A 16,601-nucleotide genomic window follows, 5' to 3' on the forward strand; every position below is an offset into this window, starting at 1 on the left:
GTAGGAGTGGGTGTTTGGTTTGCATGGCTGTGTTTTGCAGCTCACCAGGTGCATAAAGATGACAGTCTCTGCAGTTGGTCTTCATGTTTCATCAGTGCATTGTTTTGCCTCTTGGTCTCTGCCCAAACTGGCACTACAGTAACAGTGATTTCAGCCACCTGTTCAATATCTCAGTCCGATCAAAGAAATACAGCACATCAGCACATCAGACCCTTTAGTGGTAGTGTTGTAAGAACAAGTCCATCGCACTTTTGTCAAATGTCCATTTACTCTTTCTCAGCTGTTTGCACTGTCAAAGGGTCAACACGAAGTAAACAGTAATACATTTAATGTGTTTTAGGACTTGACTCATTGCTGCAGGAATCATAAATTATAGTGACACTGACGATGATGTAGTTACAAGTCAGACTGCCGTAAAAGTGCATTAAGAAAGCAATGAAGAAATAAAATCCCTATTGCAGTGATACCTACAGTGCAGTAAGCATTAACATTTGATGAGCCATCGAAGGTGACACAGTGCAGCTGAAGCAATTTGCAGATCACAAGTCAAAGTGTCAGCAGTGATTGGCTGTCTGGCATTTAGCTCTGCCACTTAGAATGGCTTTAATGTTTGCAGCTGGAAAAATGGAAAATGTCCTTTTTAATTAAAAGAAAATCAGTGGTCAGTGCTTTTAAGACTGGGTCAGGTCATTTTAATGCTGGCATTTTCCTGTTATGTTATTGAATTTATTCTTATTTTTAATGATGTTCTTGGTATTTTGTCCTCATAATGTGTATGAATGTACCACAAGTGCTTCAAAGTTTGATTGCAAATCCTAAATGATCTCACAGGGATTTCAGTTTGTGGTTATTAGTCTTTTATGTCTCTGTTTGTGGAACTGTACAAAATCGCTTCTTGTTAACTCTTGTTTTTCTGACATGATGTTACCTTTATGACTGAGGAAGTTAATCAACTGAATCTACTTTGTGTAACCTGCATATGGTACGCTGCATAAATGCTTAAGATATCACTGTAATCTTCATGTCACAGTATTCACAAGATTGTATGAATGGAAGCACTCTGTCCTTTAACAGCAAACTCTGGGACTTTTCTGTTGGCCTGGTTTTGAACAGTCTACCGCCCAGTCTGTCAGCCTGTAGTTAAGTGTTGTAAGATCCTCTAACAGAGGAATACATGTGTCCTCTCAGTTTGTCACCTGACTCCCTCTTCAGTGGCTTATTGTTCTTAAGAAATACCTCTGTCTGCCAGTTAGCAAACAGAAAAATATGAATTGTGGAATATGGTCAAAAATAAGGCTAATTTAATAATTACGAGGAAGATTAAACAATGAGCCATGAGTAAACCTTGAAACAGCAAATGAAACAGCATGTTTTGGTCCTGATTCATTCATTCATTCAGACTTTATCACACTAGCTCCCCTTCTTCTGGTTGAGTAAAGGTCGAAATTTAAGTGTAATGTTTGGTCATGTATTTGCTGTCTCTCTCCAATATAATGGATAACTCTTAACAGCTGCATGTGGGACCAACAAGAATATTTAGCTTTGGGGGGTTGGCTGGGTGTGCATACACGCACAGTACATTATGTAAAATAATATTCTGTCACTTTGCTGTATTGGCAGTCCCACGCATCACCCAGTCATAAGTTGGCTGATTAATGGAACAAATGTTGTCAGTGCCACTCCCCGATGGCCGTCCATGCAGTGGATCTGTTTCATAATGCTGTGTGACATAGTACTCTGTATGTTCTACAAGGTTCATACTGAATTTGGTCACACTTTGTATTAAGGCACACACATTCACCAGTAACTATTTGCTTATTAGCATGCACATTAGTAGCATATGGACGCTCTGTTAGTCGTCATAAAGCACTTATTAATACTTTACTCTGGGGGTTAGGGTCATTAAGGGTTAGGGCTCTGCTATTAAGATCTTAACTCACGTACAGTCACTCCCTTACTATCAGTAAGCAGTGAAGGAGATTATTTAGGGAAACTCTGACTTAATGACCTAGTAGTAATAGAATATGGTCATGCAGAATATGGCTTAATCACTAAATATAAACACTTAATATAAAGTGTTACCCAGTATTTTCTTCCAGAAAGTCGCGGACCAGCCAAGATCTGTTCACTCTGCAAAACAGTGTGATTTATTTCCACTGTTGCTCAACCACTTAGTATCAGGTCTACTGGCTGGGCCGATGCATGTGTCTGTTTGTCAGCCTCAGTCCCTTTCAACAGACTGCCTGTCTGTGTAGGTGTGGGTCGTGCTCTGGTCGGGCTCAGCATTGCTCAGTGCTGCTGACTGCTAGAAATGATCTCCCCCTCTCTTTCTGTTTCTACTTTTTTTGAGTCGCAGACTTTCTAATTATATTGCAGCTGGTTTCATGTGTTTTGTGCCACTTACTGATCTTCTGTTCCCTTCTCTCTGCTTCTCCTTTCTCCATGTGTCCTCTGTTCTCCCTCTCCTTTCTTATCATCCATATCATACATCTCTCCTCTCTGCCCTCTATTTCCTTCGATCCCTCCCTCTGGACTTCAGGCAGAGTCTGGTTATGGTTCAGAAACCAGTCTCAGGCGCCATGGTTCCATGTTGTCTCTCACTTCTGCAGCCAGTGCCTTGTCTGCCACATCCACATCCTCCTTCAAGGTAAAAACAAAAAAACACAGATAATGTTAAATTATCAGCCCCTCAAAATACATTTGAACCTTCTGAAAACAACAAACTAAAGTCTAGATGTCTTGTCAAGTGTTTTGTACTAATTTTGTAGCGTGTCCTTGCTTTATGGTTTAAACAAGAGAAGTGAATCTTTTTTCCCTGACATCCTTTGATTGCATTTCTTCACTTGTGTTTCTCTCTGCTCAGAAGGGGCACAGGTTGCGTGAGAAGCTAGCAGAAATGGAAACCTTCCGGGACATTCTGTGCCGACAAGTGGACACCCTGCAGAAATACTTTGACTCCTGCGCTGATGTTGTCTCCAAAGATGAATTTCAGAGAGACAGAGGTAACCTGTGGCATAGACACACCATTATGGAGCTTGTATAGTGTCAGAGATTCAGTTTAAACAGATTTAAATCTGTATTGAATTGGTTGATTTTGGTTATTTGGACAGATGCGTAGTACATAGATCTGAGAGCGCTTTTGTTCTCTTACCAGAAGTAGAGGAGGACGAAGAAGACTTTCCTACCACTACAAGACCCGACGGTGAATATAATCACAACAACAATGGCAGCAAAGAGAAATGTGAGTTCACGTGCAGACCTGTCTAACCATTCATTGCATCAGTTCAGAGTATCTGTAAAAATAAATAGTGCTTGCCGGGTTGCTTGAAATTACTGATTCTCTCCAATGTCCATTTTTAATCAAGTGATGGGCAGCTGACACACTCAGTTCTGTATGTTTTGTCTGTGTCAGTGTTTCCCCCTGCCAGTCCCAAAGGTATGAACGGGATAGACTTCAAGGGTGAGGCCATCACATTCAAGGCCACCACGGCAGGCATCCTCTCGACCTTGTCCCACTGCATCGAGCTGATGGTCAAACGGGAGGACAGCTGGCAGAAGAGACTGGATAAGGTACGCTCTTGCACTCTGCACACAGCGATTAAAGTAAATGTCACTGACAGTGTGTGTGTCATGTGAATAATAAGCAGTTTGAGATCGAGTGGGCTTGTTGGGAGCCACCGCTGTGTGGACGTGTCGCAGGCTGAGGAGCTAATTGCTGCCTTCTGTCGTCTTCGAGGAGTTGCTTATTGTGACCAACAGGAGTTGGTGTTTTTGGGTTCTGTCCTTCAGGTGATGAGGATCTAGTCATGATTGTAGTGTTTGAAAACCGCCATCAGCAGTGCATGTTGATTGTAAAGGTGATGGGACGGGAAGTTTACTATTAAATAGGCTGTTTTGGAAATGCTAGGAAGTCATCTAAAGGAGGTGGCTCTCACATTGATTAACAACTAAATAACATGAGCTGTTTTAAATAAATAGCTGTATGAATGAGCAGGTTAGACAGTCCTGAGGTTTCATAGGTTGTTTGCAGTCATGTGATGTTAAATACAGACTGTTGATGTTGCTTGTAGCCATTACTTTAAATCTGTCACATCTATTTGAAATAATCACTAATATTACTCCATTTCTACCGTTATCCACCTCTCCTCCTCCTGACCGCAGACCATTAACAAGCCATGTTTTCAGGCTTTTTTTCCACCTTTTTTTTTGCATTTTTCACTCCAATGAACAGCTTTTGGTACTCCATAAAAGCTCCTTGAGGTTTCTCGGTTTGATTAATCTGAGCAACCGTAAACAATGCAAAATATTTCGAGTGTGTTGTAATGTTTCCTATGCAGAAAATCACATCACAATAAAAGAGTGATGTCATGTGCAAACAACCTATAGGATGTAGTTCAGATTTGTCTTATTAGTCCTTATTCTTAAACTCTCCTTTGATTATGGAAGATTTTATACAGGGATGTGTTTAAGTCCTCATTTGTTCCCCTTTTCTGCGCGGTCAGATTTGTATTTATTTGGTAACTTGAACTGTTCCTTTGTAAAGCGCTTTGTTTCTGTTTGTTGTTCTGTTTTGGTTTTCATTAAGTGCTTTCTCAATATATCTTTGTGGGAATTGTTAAGATGCCTCAAGCAATACATTTCGCAATATCGCCTCCCATGCAACTGCCAGTTTCCATCGTAAAGCAACCTGCTCTTAGAGAAGAGAATGTGTGCTCAGTCAAATTCCATCGTCCAGATTACTAAAAAGCACACATTTTTATTGGATCTGGCTGATAGGTGATTAATGGAAACCAGCCACATCGGTTGTAACACGACATGGCTACTGCTCCATGAATGTGTCCGCTTCAAAACAGTCAGACTTGCTTAACAGAGGCACAAATGCACCTGTTCCTCATAAAGTGATTGAACCTATTTTTTATTTGATCGTTTTGTTTTTATCAGTGCTTTGCATTCCCATCAGACTCTTACAGCATTGATTTTGCTCTCTTTAGAGAGCGGTCTGTGCCTGTGGAGGTATGCTCCTCAGAGCTCCTCGTGCTTACATCCTGATCAGTTCAGCTGATGTTGTCAAACCAGTTTCTTTCTTTTTTTTTCTCCCCTGTGTGTTAAGGTGTGCTGCCCAACCCTAAAATCTTCTAAAGCCGGGAAGTGCTTTCACAGCTAGATCGAAACTACCTCAGTCTTATCTGTGTTTGGTTTTGTGGGTGAAGTTTAGCTACCAATGTGAAGTAGGAAAATAGAAGTAATCAGAGAGCACACACTCCAAGGAACTAGACACGCCGTGCAGAGAGTGAGCTAGAAAATGACTGCTCGGACTTCATGGTTCAGTTTGTGGAAGCCTTCGCTACAAAGGGGGACAGAGCTGCTCAAATACCAAACACAGAGATGGATACCTCTACAGACCTGCAGCCTCTTCTTCACAGTAGGTCTCTGTCAGTCTGTCTGTCTGTCTGGTGGTAACATACAGCTGACAACAGGATCACCTCCTGTTTATGTTGTGCTAAGTGTTACATGTCAACACCTTCCTGTACACTTCGTTTGGATTCATTATCTCTGCCTGTCTGGCTCCTATTTTGAAGTATTTTCAAGAGAGTTTACTTAGCTCCAATGGCTTTCATTTGTTTGCTTACTTTTATTGCAGTGTGGATTAGTGTGGATAAACTGCGTCTGAATCATGAACAGTGTTTTTTTTTTTTTTTTTTTTTGCTGGGTTGTGGAGTGGTTTCAGCCCACATTGTAAAGTTTTTGTATTTTGATTTATTTGCTCTCACAAAGGGACCAATTGCATCAGCTTGTTTGCAAGGTTTCTGTGCTTTTAAGTAACAGACAGTGAAAACAGTAAATCTACCGCTGGAAGATAATCCAGCCTCTTGAGCTCTCCAGTCTGTAGCAGCAGTCTGTTGTCTCTAATGCGTTTGTGTGAAGTGTGTTTATTTGGGGTTGAGACATTCTGTAAAACCTGTTTGAGTGCGTACACAGCTGAATGATGTGGCGGGTTTGCACAATTGTTTGTGACATGTAGACCTCTCTTCTCACCCTTTTTTGCAGCTCTGCCAGCTGTAGTCTGATAAAAGGAGTGTTGTCACTGGGTCAGAGATGTTTTATGACTGTTTTTTGTTGCTTGTCTAAATGTTAAGGACTAGAAAATCTCATTTAAATGCAACACAGATTGTTTTAGTGAGTGTTTCTAATTGCAGTGCTGTCACGGTTGATACTTAATACAGTTGTGTGAAACTCTCTCTCTCTCTCTCTCTCTCTCTCTCTCTCTCTCTCTCGCTCTCTCTCTGTCTCTCTCTCTCTCTCTCTCTCTCTCTGTGTTCAGGAGCTAGAGAAGAGGAGAAGGATAGAAGATGCCTACAAGTCTGCTATGAATGAACTGAAGAAAAAGTCACACTACGGAGGCCCAGACTATGAGGCAAGATGAAATGAGATAAGATAAATGAATTCAAAACAGAAAGATTTCCTGACTTTGTCTCCCAGCATGTGCATTTTTTGTCACTCTGCACCGTTTGCAGGTCTGTTCTCACTGGATTCTTATTTTGCTGACAACATTTGCTTTACACAGGAGGGGCCCAACAGCCTGATCAATGAGGACGAGTTCTTTGATGCGGTGGAAGCTGCATTAGACAGACAGGACAAGATAGAGGAGCAGGTCTGAGAATCCAAACTTACTTTATTTTGCACAGTCCAAATCCTGTTTTTATGTATAAATGTGTATTTAGACACATGAGGAGTATTTGTCTGCAGCACACTGAATCTCTCATGTTTTACCCTTCCTAATTTTTCTCTCTGTCTCTCTGAAACACATTAAACAAAGCAACATGAACAAAAGCACAGTTACGTAAATGACACACAGAAATGTTGCCTTTCTCTGTGATATCTTCCTAATCTTCTCTCTCTCCACACTCCTACTCTCTGTCCCTCAGTGCCAGTCAGAGAAGGTCAGGATACCTCGACTCACTCCTGTTCCTCCTGGAGACGCCTACTCCACCATCGGTACACATCGATTTGCCACCAAGGTGCTCAAAACATTTCTTGTTTACTCTTTGATGCACATGTTATTTCCATCCTACCTGTTCTAATTTAAGGCTACCGGTTGCTACTCCTCATTCCTTTCTGAAGCCTAGTCAGCTTACAACCAGTGTGACCAGCCTATAAAGCTCTGCACCTGCAACATCTGTGCCGGCACTTTCTCACAGTGTGTCCATGCTTCATCTTAATCTGCTCTCACAGAGAATCAGTTTGTGCTTATTGCAGTAATGTGAAAGCTCAAATAACATCTTCATGTGAAATGCTACTTGAGCAGGGCGTGATTGTTGTCCTCTTGACTGCTGCAGTGGCCCCTCTTTCTCTTTTGTTCCTTATTCCTTTCTCTTTCGATCTTCCTTCCTCTCCGCTGTACAGCCCCATAGCATTTCTTCATCCCTGTCCTCCGTTGAGCTAGTCAGTGCTTCAGATGACATTCACAGATTCAGCGCTCAGGTACTGTATTTGGTAACAGCGAGCATCTGTGTCTGCAGGGGCATGCAAACCTACTGCTTTCCACCGCAGGCAGAGAGAGCATGCACAGAGAGCATGAGAATGTCTCCTAACCAGTCTCTCCAGGATTTCACAAACATTTTCTGTGCTTTAGTAGAATGTTTATTGTGGGTTTTTACACCAAAGTCTTTATAGTATTATGTAACAGACGAAGACAAAAACCCTGACCGAACAAGAGTGAAACCTGCAGTGACTAACAGTTTGTGTTCCTCACATACCAGTTGTCATAATACCACGGATACAAATTAAGTTAGTCTGAGGCTGCATGACTGGAATCCAGTGAAACCACTTCGTTTCCTGTCCTCACATCACTCTGTCTTCCACAGCATGAGCAGGCATGAGTCCAGACTGCTCCATGGTCTTAATGCATTGTTGGAATATTGAATAACAACCCCGAGCAGGATTAAGTGTTTAATATTTATTTGGTTACCGCTCAGTGGATAATGTGTTTTCTTAAGGAATTCCTAAGATCCGGAGGGGGAAATAGTCTTCCTGTTGGCCTCCATGACATTATGACATCAAAACTTCTGAAATAAAATGCCAGCACAGGTGCTACAGTCGGTCTGTTGATTGCTCAAGGCTGTAAATCACATGAGAGTAGTATCCCAAATACAATGCACTCTTCTCCCCAAACTGTGTGTAGTTTCAAGGCATGTCCTCAAGTAGGCAGGTAGAGAACAGTAAAGGACTCGAACAGAAGAATTTAATCAATATCTGTCCATCTCTTAGGTGGAGGAGATGGTGCAGAATCATATGACTTACTCTCTCCAGGATGTGGGCGGAGATGCCAACTGGCAGCTGGTAATAGAAGAAGGAGAGATGAAGGTGAGCACAGAGGAGAGAGGCTGCTTATGAATCATTTCCCTTGATTACTAGCTGTGAATATTTAACTCTCGATCCCTTTTTAAAAGGTAGGCGGTTGCAGTAGAAGCATTGATGGATCAGGCGGAGGGCAAATTTATCAGCTGTTGTTGATAGTGCTGAAGTGACTTTGCATTTTGTTCTCACGGGCTGCCCTCTGTGTGACAGGTGTACAGGAGAGAGGTAGAGGAGAACGGTATTGTGCTGGATCCTCTCAAAGCTACGCATGCTGTGAAGGGGGTGACGGGACATGAGGTCTGCCACTACTTCTGGGACACAGCTGTCCGATTGGACTGGGAGAGTGAGTTCAGTATTTTAGATGTCGGCCTCATATCAACACTGTTTGACTTTCTCTGTTTTGATGTGATGAACTGACCGAGCCCTTCCTCCCTCAGCCACCATTGAAAATTTCAACGTCGTGGAAACGCTCTCCGATAATGCCGTCATTGTCTACCAGACACACAAGGTAAATCGACATCGTGGTGGTTCTAGACTTCACTGAAACACGATACACATTTCATCAGTAATACTCTGCAGCCTGTCTGACTGCCGTCTGAATGCCTCTGTTTGTGTTTCAGAGAGTATGGCCTGCCTCTCAGAGAGATGTGCTCTACCTGTCAGCCATCAGGAAGATCTTAGCAACAAACGAAAATGATCCCGACACGTGGCTGGTCTGCAACTTCTCTGTGGACCACGACAATGCCCCTGTAAGATTACTGCATTAACACTTGTTATCACATGGCAAGTAAACTGAGAACTATTCAGTGAGCATGATTTAGTGACATTTTCCCGATGTGTCAGGCAACCGAGTTCAGAGATTAGATTGAAAATGTGATTGATCATTCTAGCATATAATTACAGATGTCCCTGTTTGTCGTAGGGCCCTTTTCATAGTTGAATCAAAGAAAGAATAGTTTTAGACCTTTTTTAACCGCAGTCACTCTGTCAGATTAGCCACAGTGAGATTTGTAGCAGTTCAGGCATTTTTTTGCATTTCTGCTTTTGTTTTAATTTCAGCCCACAAACCGGTGCGTTCGTGCCAAAATCAATGTCGCTATGATCTGCCAAACACTGGTCAGCCCACCAGAGGGTGATAAAGGGATCAGCAGAGACAACATCCTTTGTAAGATCACCTACGTTGCCAATGGTAGGTGCCTCTCCAGTCTGACAAGGCTTTGATCTCAGTGTATATGCCCCAGGCAAGATCAGCAGCCAACAGAACAAAGCCTCTCTGTCATCAATCTAACTGTAATCTGCAGTAAGGTACAGTAATATTAACATCCAACCTACTTCACATGACAGAAGAAGTGTTAAGCTGAGGCCTAACTCCTGATCAAGCTGGGTCAAACTATTATTTCTTGTCTGCACACAGTCCACACTGATGTAAGTACAACCTGCAGAAATTTCTTAACTACAGAGGAGAAATGAAAGAAAGCATTAATGATGACATTCAGCACGAGACTCTCTGATCTTCAGGCTAAAGCCTCGGGAAACTGGTGAAGATACATTGTGTTTGTGAATAATGTCTTAACACCAGCGGAAAAGAGCTCAACTGTCACATCAGCTTAAGTAAATACAGTTTGAGTATTCTGTTGAGTTGGCACAAATGTAGTTGGCTGGGTGGAGTGTTATGTTGACTTACTGTGAAGTGAGCAGCCGTCACAGGTCGAGGAGATCCAGTGTCTATGAGTCTAATTTACCAAGATGAAATGTCAAGCTGCCAGAAAACTGCCTGTAGCTGGCTTGTTCTCATTTGTTTTATTGTAAATGATTATTCTGGACGACACGCTGTGATGCTACTTGTTTGTTTTACGTCTTTTTTATCAGACTATTCAGAACAACCTCATTATCAGTCAGCGTTTCTGCGACTCCGTCTTTGTACACAGTCCCTGCTTGTGTCTTTGAAATGTCAGTCTAGACTTGCACAGCTTCGCCCCCTCCCCTGACTTCCTGTTGACGAGGAGATTGTGACATAAAGCAGCGCAGCGCAAGGAATCCTGAGCCAATTTATTGTTAGAGAAGCCAGGCAGGTCACGAGAGTTCGTTTGAAAGAATGAGCGCGACATCCTCAGCTCCCACTAGAGGGAGCCCAAGACCATTGTCTGTGTACTGAGTCTGTACACTGCAGGTTTCTGACTGATAATTTCAGGATAAATTGACATGTGCCCGCAGTTTCCTGATCATTTTCCTCTGTGTGGCTGCAGTAAACCCGGGAGGCTGGGCTCCAGCCTCAGTCCTCAGAGCTGTGGCCAAGAGAGAGTATCCCAAGTTCCTGAAACGCTTCACCTCCTACGTCCAAGAAAAAACTGCTGGGAAGCCCATCCTCTTCTGAACACAGAGAGGTAACCGGTTTGTTTTTCATTACACTGTTAATGAATTGGACCGATCTGCCCAGGTGCTGTGTCTGTGATTGAACCATGAAAAAGCCAGCAGGTGCCCAGGATCTGTTATTAATTCAGTTCTGCTCATTTCAAGGATATCGACTTTTAACCTCTCTCGTTGTTTCAGGCTTGCGGGGGGCCGAGGTTGCCCACTGGAGAGGCGGCATTGTTCACCGCTGAACAAGCTCTTGATTCTACACGACCCATTCACCTGTCAATTAGAATGTGTTTTCAGACTTACTACATGCGGGACGCCACATCATCCAGGACGTCCTACGGGACACCAGCTTGTAGAAGAGACTGGTTTTACGGCTTTAATCCATCAGTAGTTGTCATCCCAGCCACATTGTAATGGCTTAACACCATTAGTCGGTCATGGGTACGTTTGTATGTAAGCTCAAGAGTTTCCTAAGTGGTTTTTGAATTGTTACCGATTATTTGCTTCTTTTGTAAATTGTTTTGTACATTTCTTATGATTACATACTTCTTGACTTTTTGGGTTTGCTTTAATCACTAGTATTACAGCTACTTGTTTTGCTGCTGCTAAAGTAACTACAATGAGAGAGGAAAGTAGATATTGGCAGGAAAAGCATTGATGAGGTGTGGTACCGTGTCTCCTCTTTTTGCCTTCTCCTGTCCCTCTAGTGATGACTCTATTCCGTTTGATGGGGGGTCAGAGCCTAAAGCTTTGAAATCTTTATATTTCTAGATTGTTATAAAGTAGCTTTCGGAGAGCACCATGGACACAATGTATTGTACAGAGAAAACAGAATAAGTTTTCAGTTAGTTTACTAATGTGGGAAATGTGAATTGACTGTTAAACGCTTGAATTTCATGACAGGAATGGGCCAAGGAAACCTGAAGTGGGAGATGAATAGCATTTGTTAAGTCTAATTAACTCCTATTGGACAATATTTTTGACACAGATGAACTGATAATCAATTGGATATCAATGATTTTGTTGACTGTTGTCTATAGATGCTAAGTTGCGGTCTGTTGTCAGTATGTATCTGTCATCATTGACCTCAATGTAACACAGTTTCTGACAGATATTTCCAAACAGCCAGCCATAGCGTCTGATATAAAGATTCCTCTCATTCACTGAGAGATGAGTGGATACGTTTTGTACAGCTTAGGTTGTTTTTCACTATTTTCAGCCCCTGATGAAGCAGCAAAAAATGTCTGGCCATTAACGAGTGTCAGGTTTGGAAATAAGCCCTGCTGCTACTGTGCAGGAAAAAGTAAAATGTTGACTTAGATATCATTTACACCTTACACTCTCTGTAATACTCTAATGTTACATTTCACATGCCACACTACAGTGCAGTGGCCTCCTGCCCTTTGACTGATAAACTACCCCCAGAATGCCTTAGACACCAGGATGAACCCCTAAAAGTCCTGGTTATCTCTACTGTACAGCCACCAGATGTGCATTTATCAACACTGAGACGAAGCGGGGGTGGAAAGGGTCAGCATTTCACATCATCTTACCTCAAGATTTAAATTTACTCTAGAATGGGTTTGATGCCATCTAAAGTTGGGAGATTTGCAATCAGTAGATCTGTGTGGTTGAAAATTCACCATCAGATTTTTGGTCTAAGGGGTCAGAGGTTAGGAAGGTTCTGGATAATCGTTTTGCTGATGATTACATGAGCTAGATCTACAAGCAATGTCAACTGAAGAATGCATTTAGTGTTTTTAATTTTGATATTTTGTCAGTAATCTACACACTTTGTATATTTCTAAGTTGTACATCAGAAGTGTTATTATTTGCACTAAATGTAATGCAATTTGACAATGTTCTGTAAATTAAAATTGTTACACAGAATCGAGTGCAGTGTACTGTTTTAGTGGCGCTACTGTGAAGGTGAGGGTCATTTCTGTAAAAAAAAACAAAAAAAAAAACACTAATCATGCACACATACACGGCAGCTGTATGCAAATAGATTAAGTTTTTCAGAGATCGTAGCACAGAACCTAACAGCAGACAGTGAATTTAAGCAGTTTATTTATAGGAGTCTCTTCTATATATAAATATGCATTGTCTTTACATTCAGCGATTAAAGTTTTTTTCAGCAAATGGTAAAATATTGAGATTTACATAATAAATTATGGTCTCAACCAACGTGGAATTGTGGAATTCAACATTTATAGTTGGATATGGTCTTGATGAAGAGATATCGGACAGCCTCTGAGTGTAGGATGCATGTCTCGTAACTTCTTGAAGAGGACACACTTATTCAGTATCAAAGGATATCCTGAGTAAAAGCATTTCAGTCAAGACGCAAACCTCACAAAACTAGAAGCTCCACATCAAAAATGATCTACAATGTTCCTTCACTGTCTCTGTACATGAAGTATCAATGACTTACAGAGGTGTGCATCTGTAGAGTAAAAAGAGGAAAAAAGTGCATATTCACATATCCAAATCTGTGCTTATGTCAGGTAGATCACCCACCTAAGCAACTTCTTCAGAGAAAAATATTTCTTACAGTAATCATAACCAATGTCAAAAGTGCCTGTTTATCAAGAGCGAGTGCATCGTCCCTCTGCTCTGTGCTTCATCCAAGATCCAGTAACTGTCTTTTCTCACTTTACAGCAGCCCTTCGCCAGGGCCTCGGGTTCCTGTCAGGGCAGCACAAATAACAGCCCAGTCTGAACAAGGTGGCCACTCAAACCACATCACAGTCTGTGTTGGGCCTTGGGAGCTTCAGAATCCATCAAGCCTGTTCTCCTTTGTCATCTGTTGGCTGTGGTTACAAGCTGGCTTGTGTCCTCTGTGTGACCGTCATTTCCCCGTTGATGAAGGACAAAGATGCCACCATCAAATTCACTGTAAACATTTCTCCTCTTTGAAAGTTTTTGTCATTCCTTTCTGGTCAGGAGAAAGATAAACATTTAAAGAAATGTATCTACCTTCTCGTCATATGAATGTATTTTAAATGTTAAGATCTTTGTGCGGGCCATGAAAACAGTATACATATATAAAACTAAATGGCACTGCGCTGACGCATGCTCTAAAAAGCGACACTCAGTTCAGCCTGGTGTTCATCACATCACATGATATGTCACATGGTTCCTGCAGATGTCCATCGCTGTGACTCTGTTGGTGTCTTCTTTTAGTCCTTCAACCGGTGGAGAGTCTTTTTATGTGTTGGCAATACAAGTGGCAACATGGATCTAGCAGCACTGGAAGTGGAGTCGAAAGGCCAGCCTGGCCCGTCCAATGGAGTGTGGCGATTGTCTTATGATTGGAAGGAGGAAATGAAGGTTGTAAAGCTGCTCTTTTCACTGTAGAGGAGAGGAGAGAAGAGGATGATTGTTAACATAGTTAGACCTGTTTTCTAAATGTGTACAAGCCAAACGTGCATGAAGCGCAGATGAATACCTTAAGAGGACAAAACTAGTCACCAACTCCAAAGAATGACACCGGGGTCGACCTGAAATAACAAATGGAGAAACAACTCACCAAGTAGACATCGAGAACAGATCCATCATCACGGTCTATGTCCACATCCATGGTGCTCTGCTCTGAAGTGAGGCAGATAGCGCTGTCCTCTAAGGTAAACGTGGAGCTGGATGCAACGTCATCTCTGAAACAGAAGAAAAGCTTTTCATATTAACCTCTGTGGTAGACAGCCCCAAGAGGCCTGGTGTCGGGACAGTGGAGGCCTCAGCTGAGAGGCTCATAGTCTCAGAAATGTCTCACAGGAAATGAACAAAGTCATCTCAAGATTTGACCATAAGAACCAAGTCAACATGAGACCCTTGCTGGGAGAGTGTGCTCCACAAACAGTCACATCACCTGGTCCTGTAAGTGCACAGAGGAGCCCTCCAGGACACAAAACCCAAAGTACACTTCTATCCAAATGCAGCCAATACAAATGCATATCAACTTCTGCCAACTTCTACAAAAATCCTTAGTTAGCCAGAGGAATGTGGGGAAAAAATCACTCAAAATAAATAAAATGCAGAAAGCAAGAAAGAAATGAAACAGAGTGCACTGTGAGACTGCATTAATACATGAATCCACTTATGGCTTTAAACACAGTTTGACCATCAGGAGTGCAGTGTCACTCCAAGTTGCTCCATCCTGGTTCAACCACCAGGGGGCAACATGAGAGCTGTTAATCTTACATGCACGTCAGGTGACTCCCTGATAAATTCAGGAATGTGTTTTTACCATTTTATGAAATGTGACTGATTACTTTTTGTGGTCAAAGTCGAAATGAAAGCCAAGTAGAGAGAGCAGCAGAGACGCGCAGCTGTAAAGGTAGATGAATGAATGAGGACAGAGACACGTAAAATGTAAAATAACAGCTTTGATGTAAAACAATCCTGTCCTGATTCATCACAACATAAAGTGTTTCTACTGCAACAGGCAGACCAGGCGTCAGACCGGCAGTATTGTTGGGGGATGTACACTCGCCGCTGCGCCGCTTGTCCTCTTTTGTCACGGTCTTTCTGCAGCCTAATGGCACTAAGTGAGACCGTGTCAAAGCCACCGTTTAAATATTTATGAAAACAGTTGACAGAACAATGTCAGTGCAGCAGCAGGTGACTGATGAGGAGACAAGACCAGGCAAGTCACACAATGGAGCTTCAGAGAGCGAGCTGAACCTGACACTACTGGACAGAAGGACGGGTGAAAGACGGGAAACACGTAAAGGCCAGAGGACAAAGAGTTCACAAGCTTCAAGCAATCTGCAAAGTGAAACAGTTTTTTATTAACAGCCAGACTATCGAGTAAAACACGTAAAAAGGTGTAATAAAACCTGTTAATCTAAGACATTGATTATTACTTCATAATGTACAGCATTGTTTTTTATCAGATTTTACAAGGTAATATAAGGTAATAACTAACTTAGAAAGGTCAGTGTGTCCACACTGCACCAATGATAATATATTGAAATAATATATATATAAATTATACCATAGAAAGCTGAGAATAAAGAGACTAACACTACCCACCACCCGTCCTTAAACTGTACTGTCCGTATGCCGTGTTGGAAGTGTGTGTATATGCATGTGTATTGGATGCGTGTTGCCAAGCCAGTTGAGTCACCTGCTCCATGACGCATGTCACAGAAGTGATGTCAGAGCACAGGTGACAATGTGGGAGTGTGTGAGCGCGTGTGGTGGGCGCGGCAGGTTTATGTGCCTTCCTTCTCGCCCTGAAGGCCGTAATGCGAGCAGTCACCTTGCGTCATGGTTTGATACAGTACACGTTCTACCTCTAAATCAACACCGAATGACACCATATAATGGAAGCAACCAGAAAGAGTCAAAAGGTGAAACAAGCAGACACCCTACCTATCCTCTGTTTGGTTCTCCACGTTGACAAAGATGGAGGAGGTGGAGATGGTTCCCATGGAGGAGCCCTCGTAGAAGGACGGGTTGGCTGGGACCAGATCAGGACGCAGGTACGAGCCGAACACAGCTGAGGGGAAAACATTCACGTGATGTCAGTGCAAGGCAGCAAGTGCACACGCACTTACATTTCCTATTTCCTGTCTTTTTGTCAGACCCTTACCCCCCAGTTTGTAACACAGGCTGAGTGGCACTACTCAGAGTGAGCAAACTGTACTTTGACACCCACGGCCATTATTTCTTGGATGACCAAAAATGCCAAAAAAGTAAATCAATACAGTTTTGTATATCTGTATCGATCAAAAGCTGAGGAGGAAAGATTGTGCAAAATAAAGTTTAACAAGCCTAATGACTGAGACAAGGCTGGGCATGAGAGTTTGATTTAAGTTAATTGATTATATGATTTCAATAGAACTGAGCTATTTCTATGTATCAGCCTCACACTTTGA

At 42.3% G+C, this 16,601-nt stretch overlaps 2 protein-coding genes across 9 annotated transcripts in view; one reads left to right on the forward strand and one right to left on the reverse strand.

Annotated features, from left to right (window-relative positions):
• Positions 1–12,609, forward strand: part of LOC143320459 (ceramide transfer protein-like) — a 20,052-nt gene extending 7,443 nt beyond the window's left edge. For 4 of the 8 annotated variants that reach the window (XM_076730120.1, XM_076730126.1, XM_076730124.1 and 1 more), the window contains 15 exons: positions 2,540–2,647; positions 2,864–3,002; positions 3,155–3,241; positions 3,413–3,570; positions 6,323–6,415; positions 6,566–6,652; positions 6,927–7,019; positions 7,405–7,482; positions 8,269–8,364; positions 8,569–8,701; positions 8,796–8,866; positions 8,979–9,107; positions 9,418–9,547; positions 10,605–10,742; positions 10,909–12,609. In XM_076730120.1, the coding sequence (XP_076586235.1) occupies positions 2,540–2,647; positions 2,864–3,002; positions 3,155–3,241; positions 3,413–3,570; positions 6,323–6,415; positions 6,566–6,652; positions 6,927–7,019; positions 7,405–7,482; positions 8,269–8,364; positions 8,569–8,701; positions 8,796–8,866; positions 8,979–9,107; positions 9,418–9,547; positions 10,605–10,732 (1,530 nt within the window). In that variant the 3' untranslated portion in view covers positions 10,733–10,742; positions 10,909–12,609. The remainder of the gene's footprint in view (positions 1–2,539; positions 2,648–2,863; positions 3,003–3,154; positions 3,242–3,412; positions 3,571–6,322; positions 6,416–6,565; positions 6,653–6,926; positions 7,020–7,404; positions 7,483–8,268; positions 8,365–8,568; positions 8,702–8,795; positions 8,867–8,978; positions 9,108–9,417; positions 9,548–10,604; positions 10,743–10,908) is intronic. The other 4 variants (XM_076730121.1, XM_076730127.1, XM_076730122.1 and 1 more) reach the window with 2 other exon arrangements.
• A 163-nt stretch (positions 12,610–12,772) lies between these two features.
• Positions 12,773–16,601, reverse strand: part of pip5k1bb (phosphatidylinositol-4-phosphate 5-kinase, type I, beta b) — a 32,553-nt gene continuing 28,724 nt past the window's right edge. The window contains exons 13-15 of the mRNA XM_076730129.1: positions 16,096–16,222; positions 14,252–14,375; positions 12,773–14,073 (exon numbers count right to left, since the gene is read on the reverse strand). Coding sequence (XP_076586244.1) covers positions 14,071–14,073; positions 14,252–14,375; positions 16,096–16,222 — 254 coding nt within the window. The 3' untranslated portion in view covers positions 12,773–14,070. The remainder of the gene's footprint in view (positions 14,074–14,251; positions 14,376–16,095; positions 16,223–16,601) is intronic.

Source organism: Chaetodon auriga, chromosome 5 (assembly GCF_051107435.1).
Source record: "Chaetodon auriga isolate fChaAug3 chromosome 5, fChaAug3.hap1, whole genome shotgun sequence".
Classification (NCBI taxonomy): Eukaryota; Metazoa; Chordata; class Actinopteri; order Chaetodontiformes; family Chaetodontidae; genus Chaetodon; species Chaetodon auriga.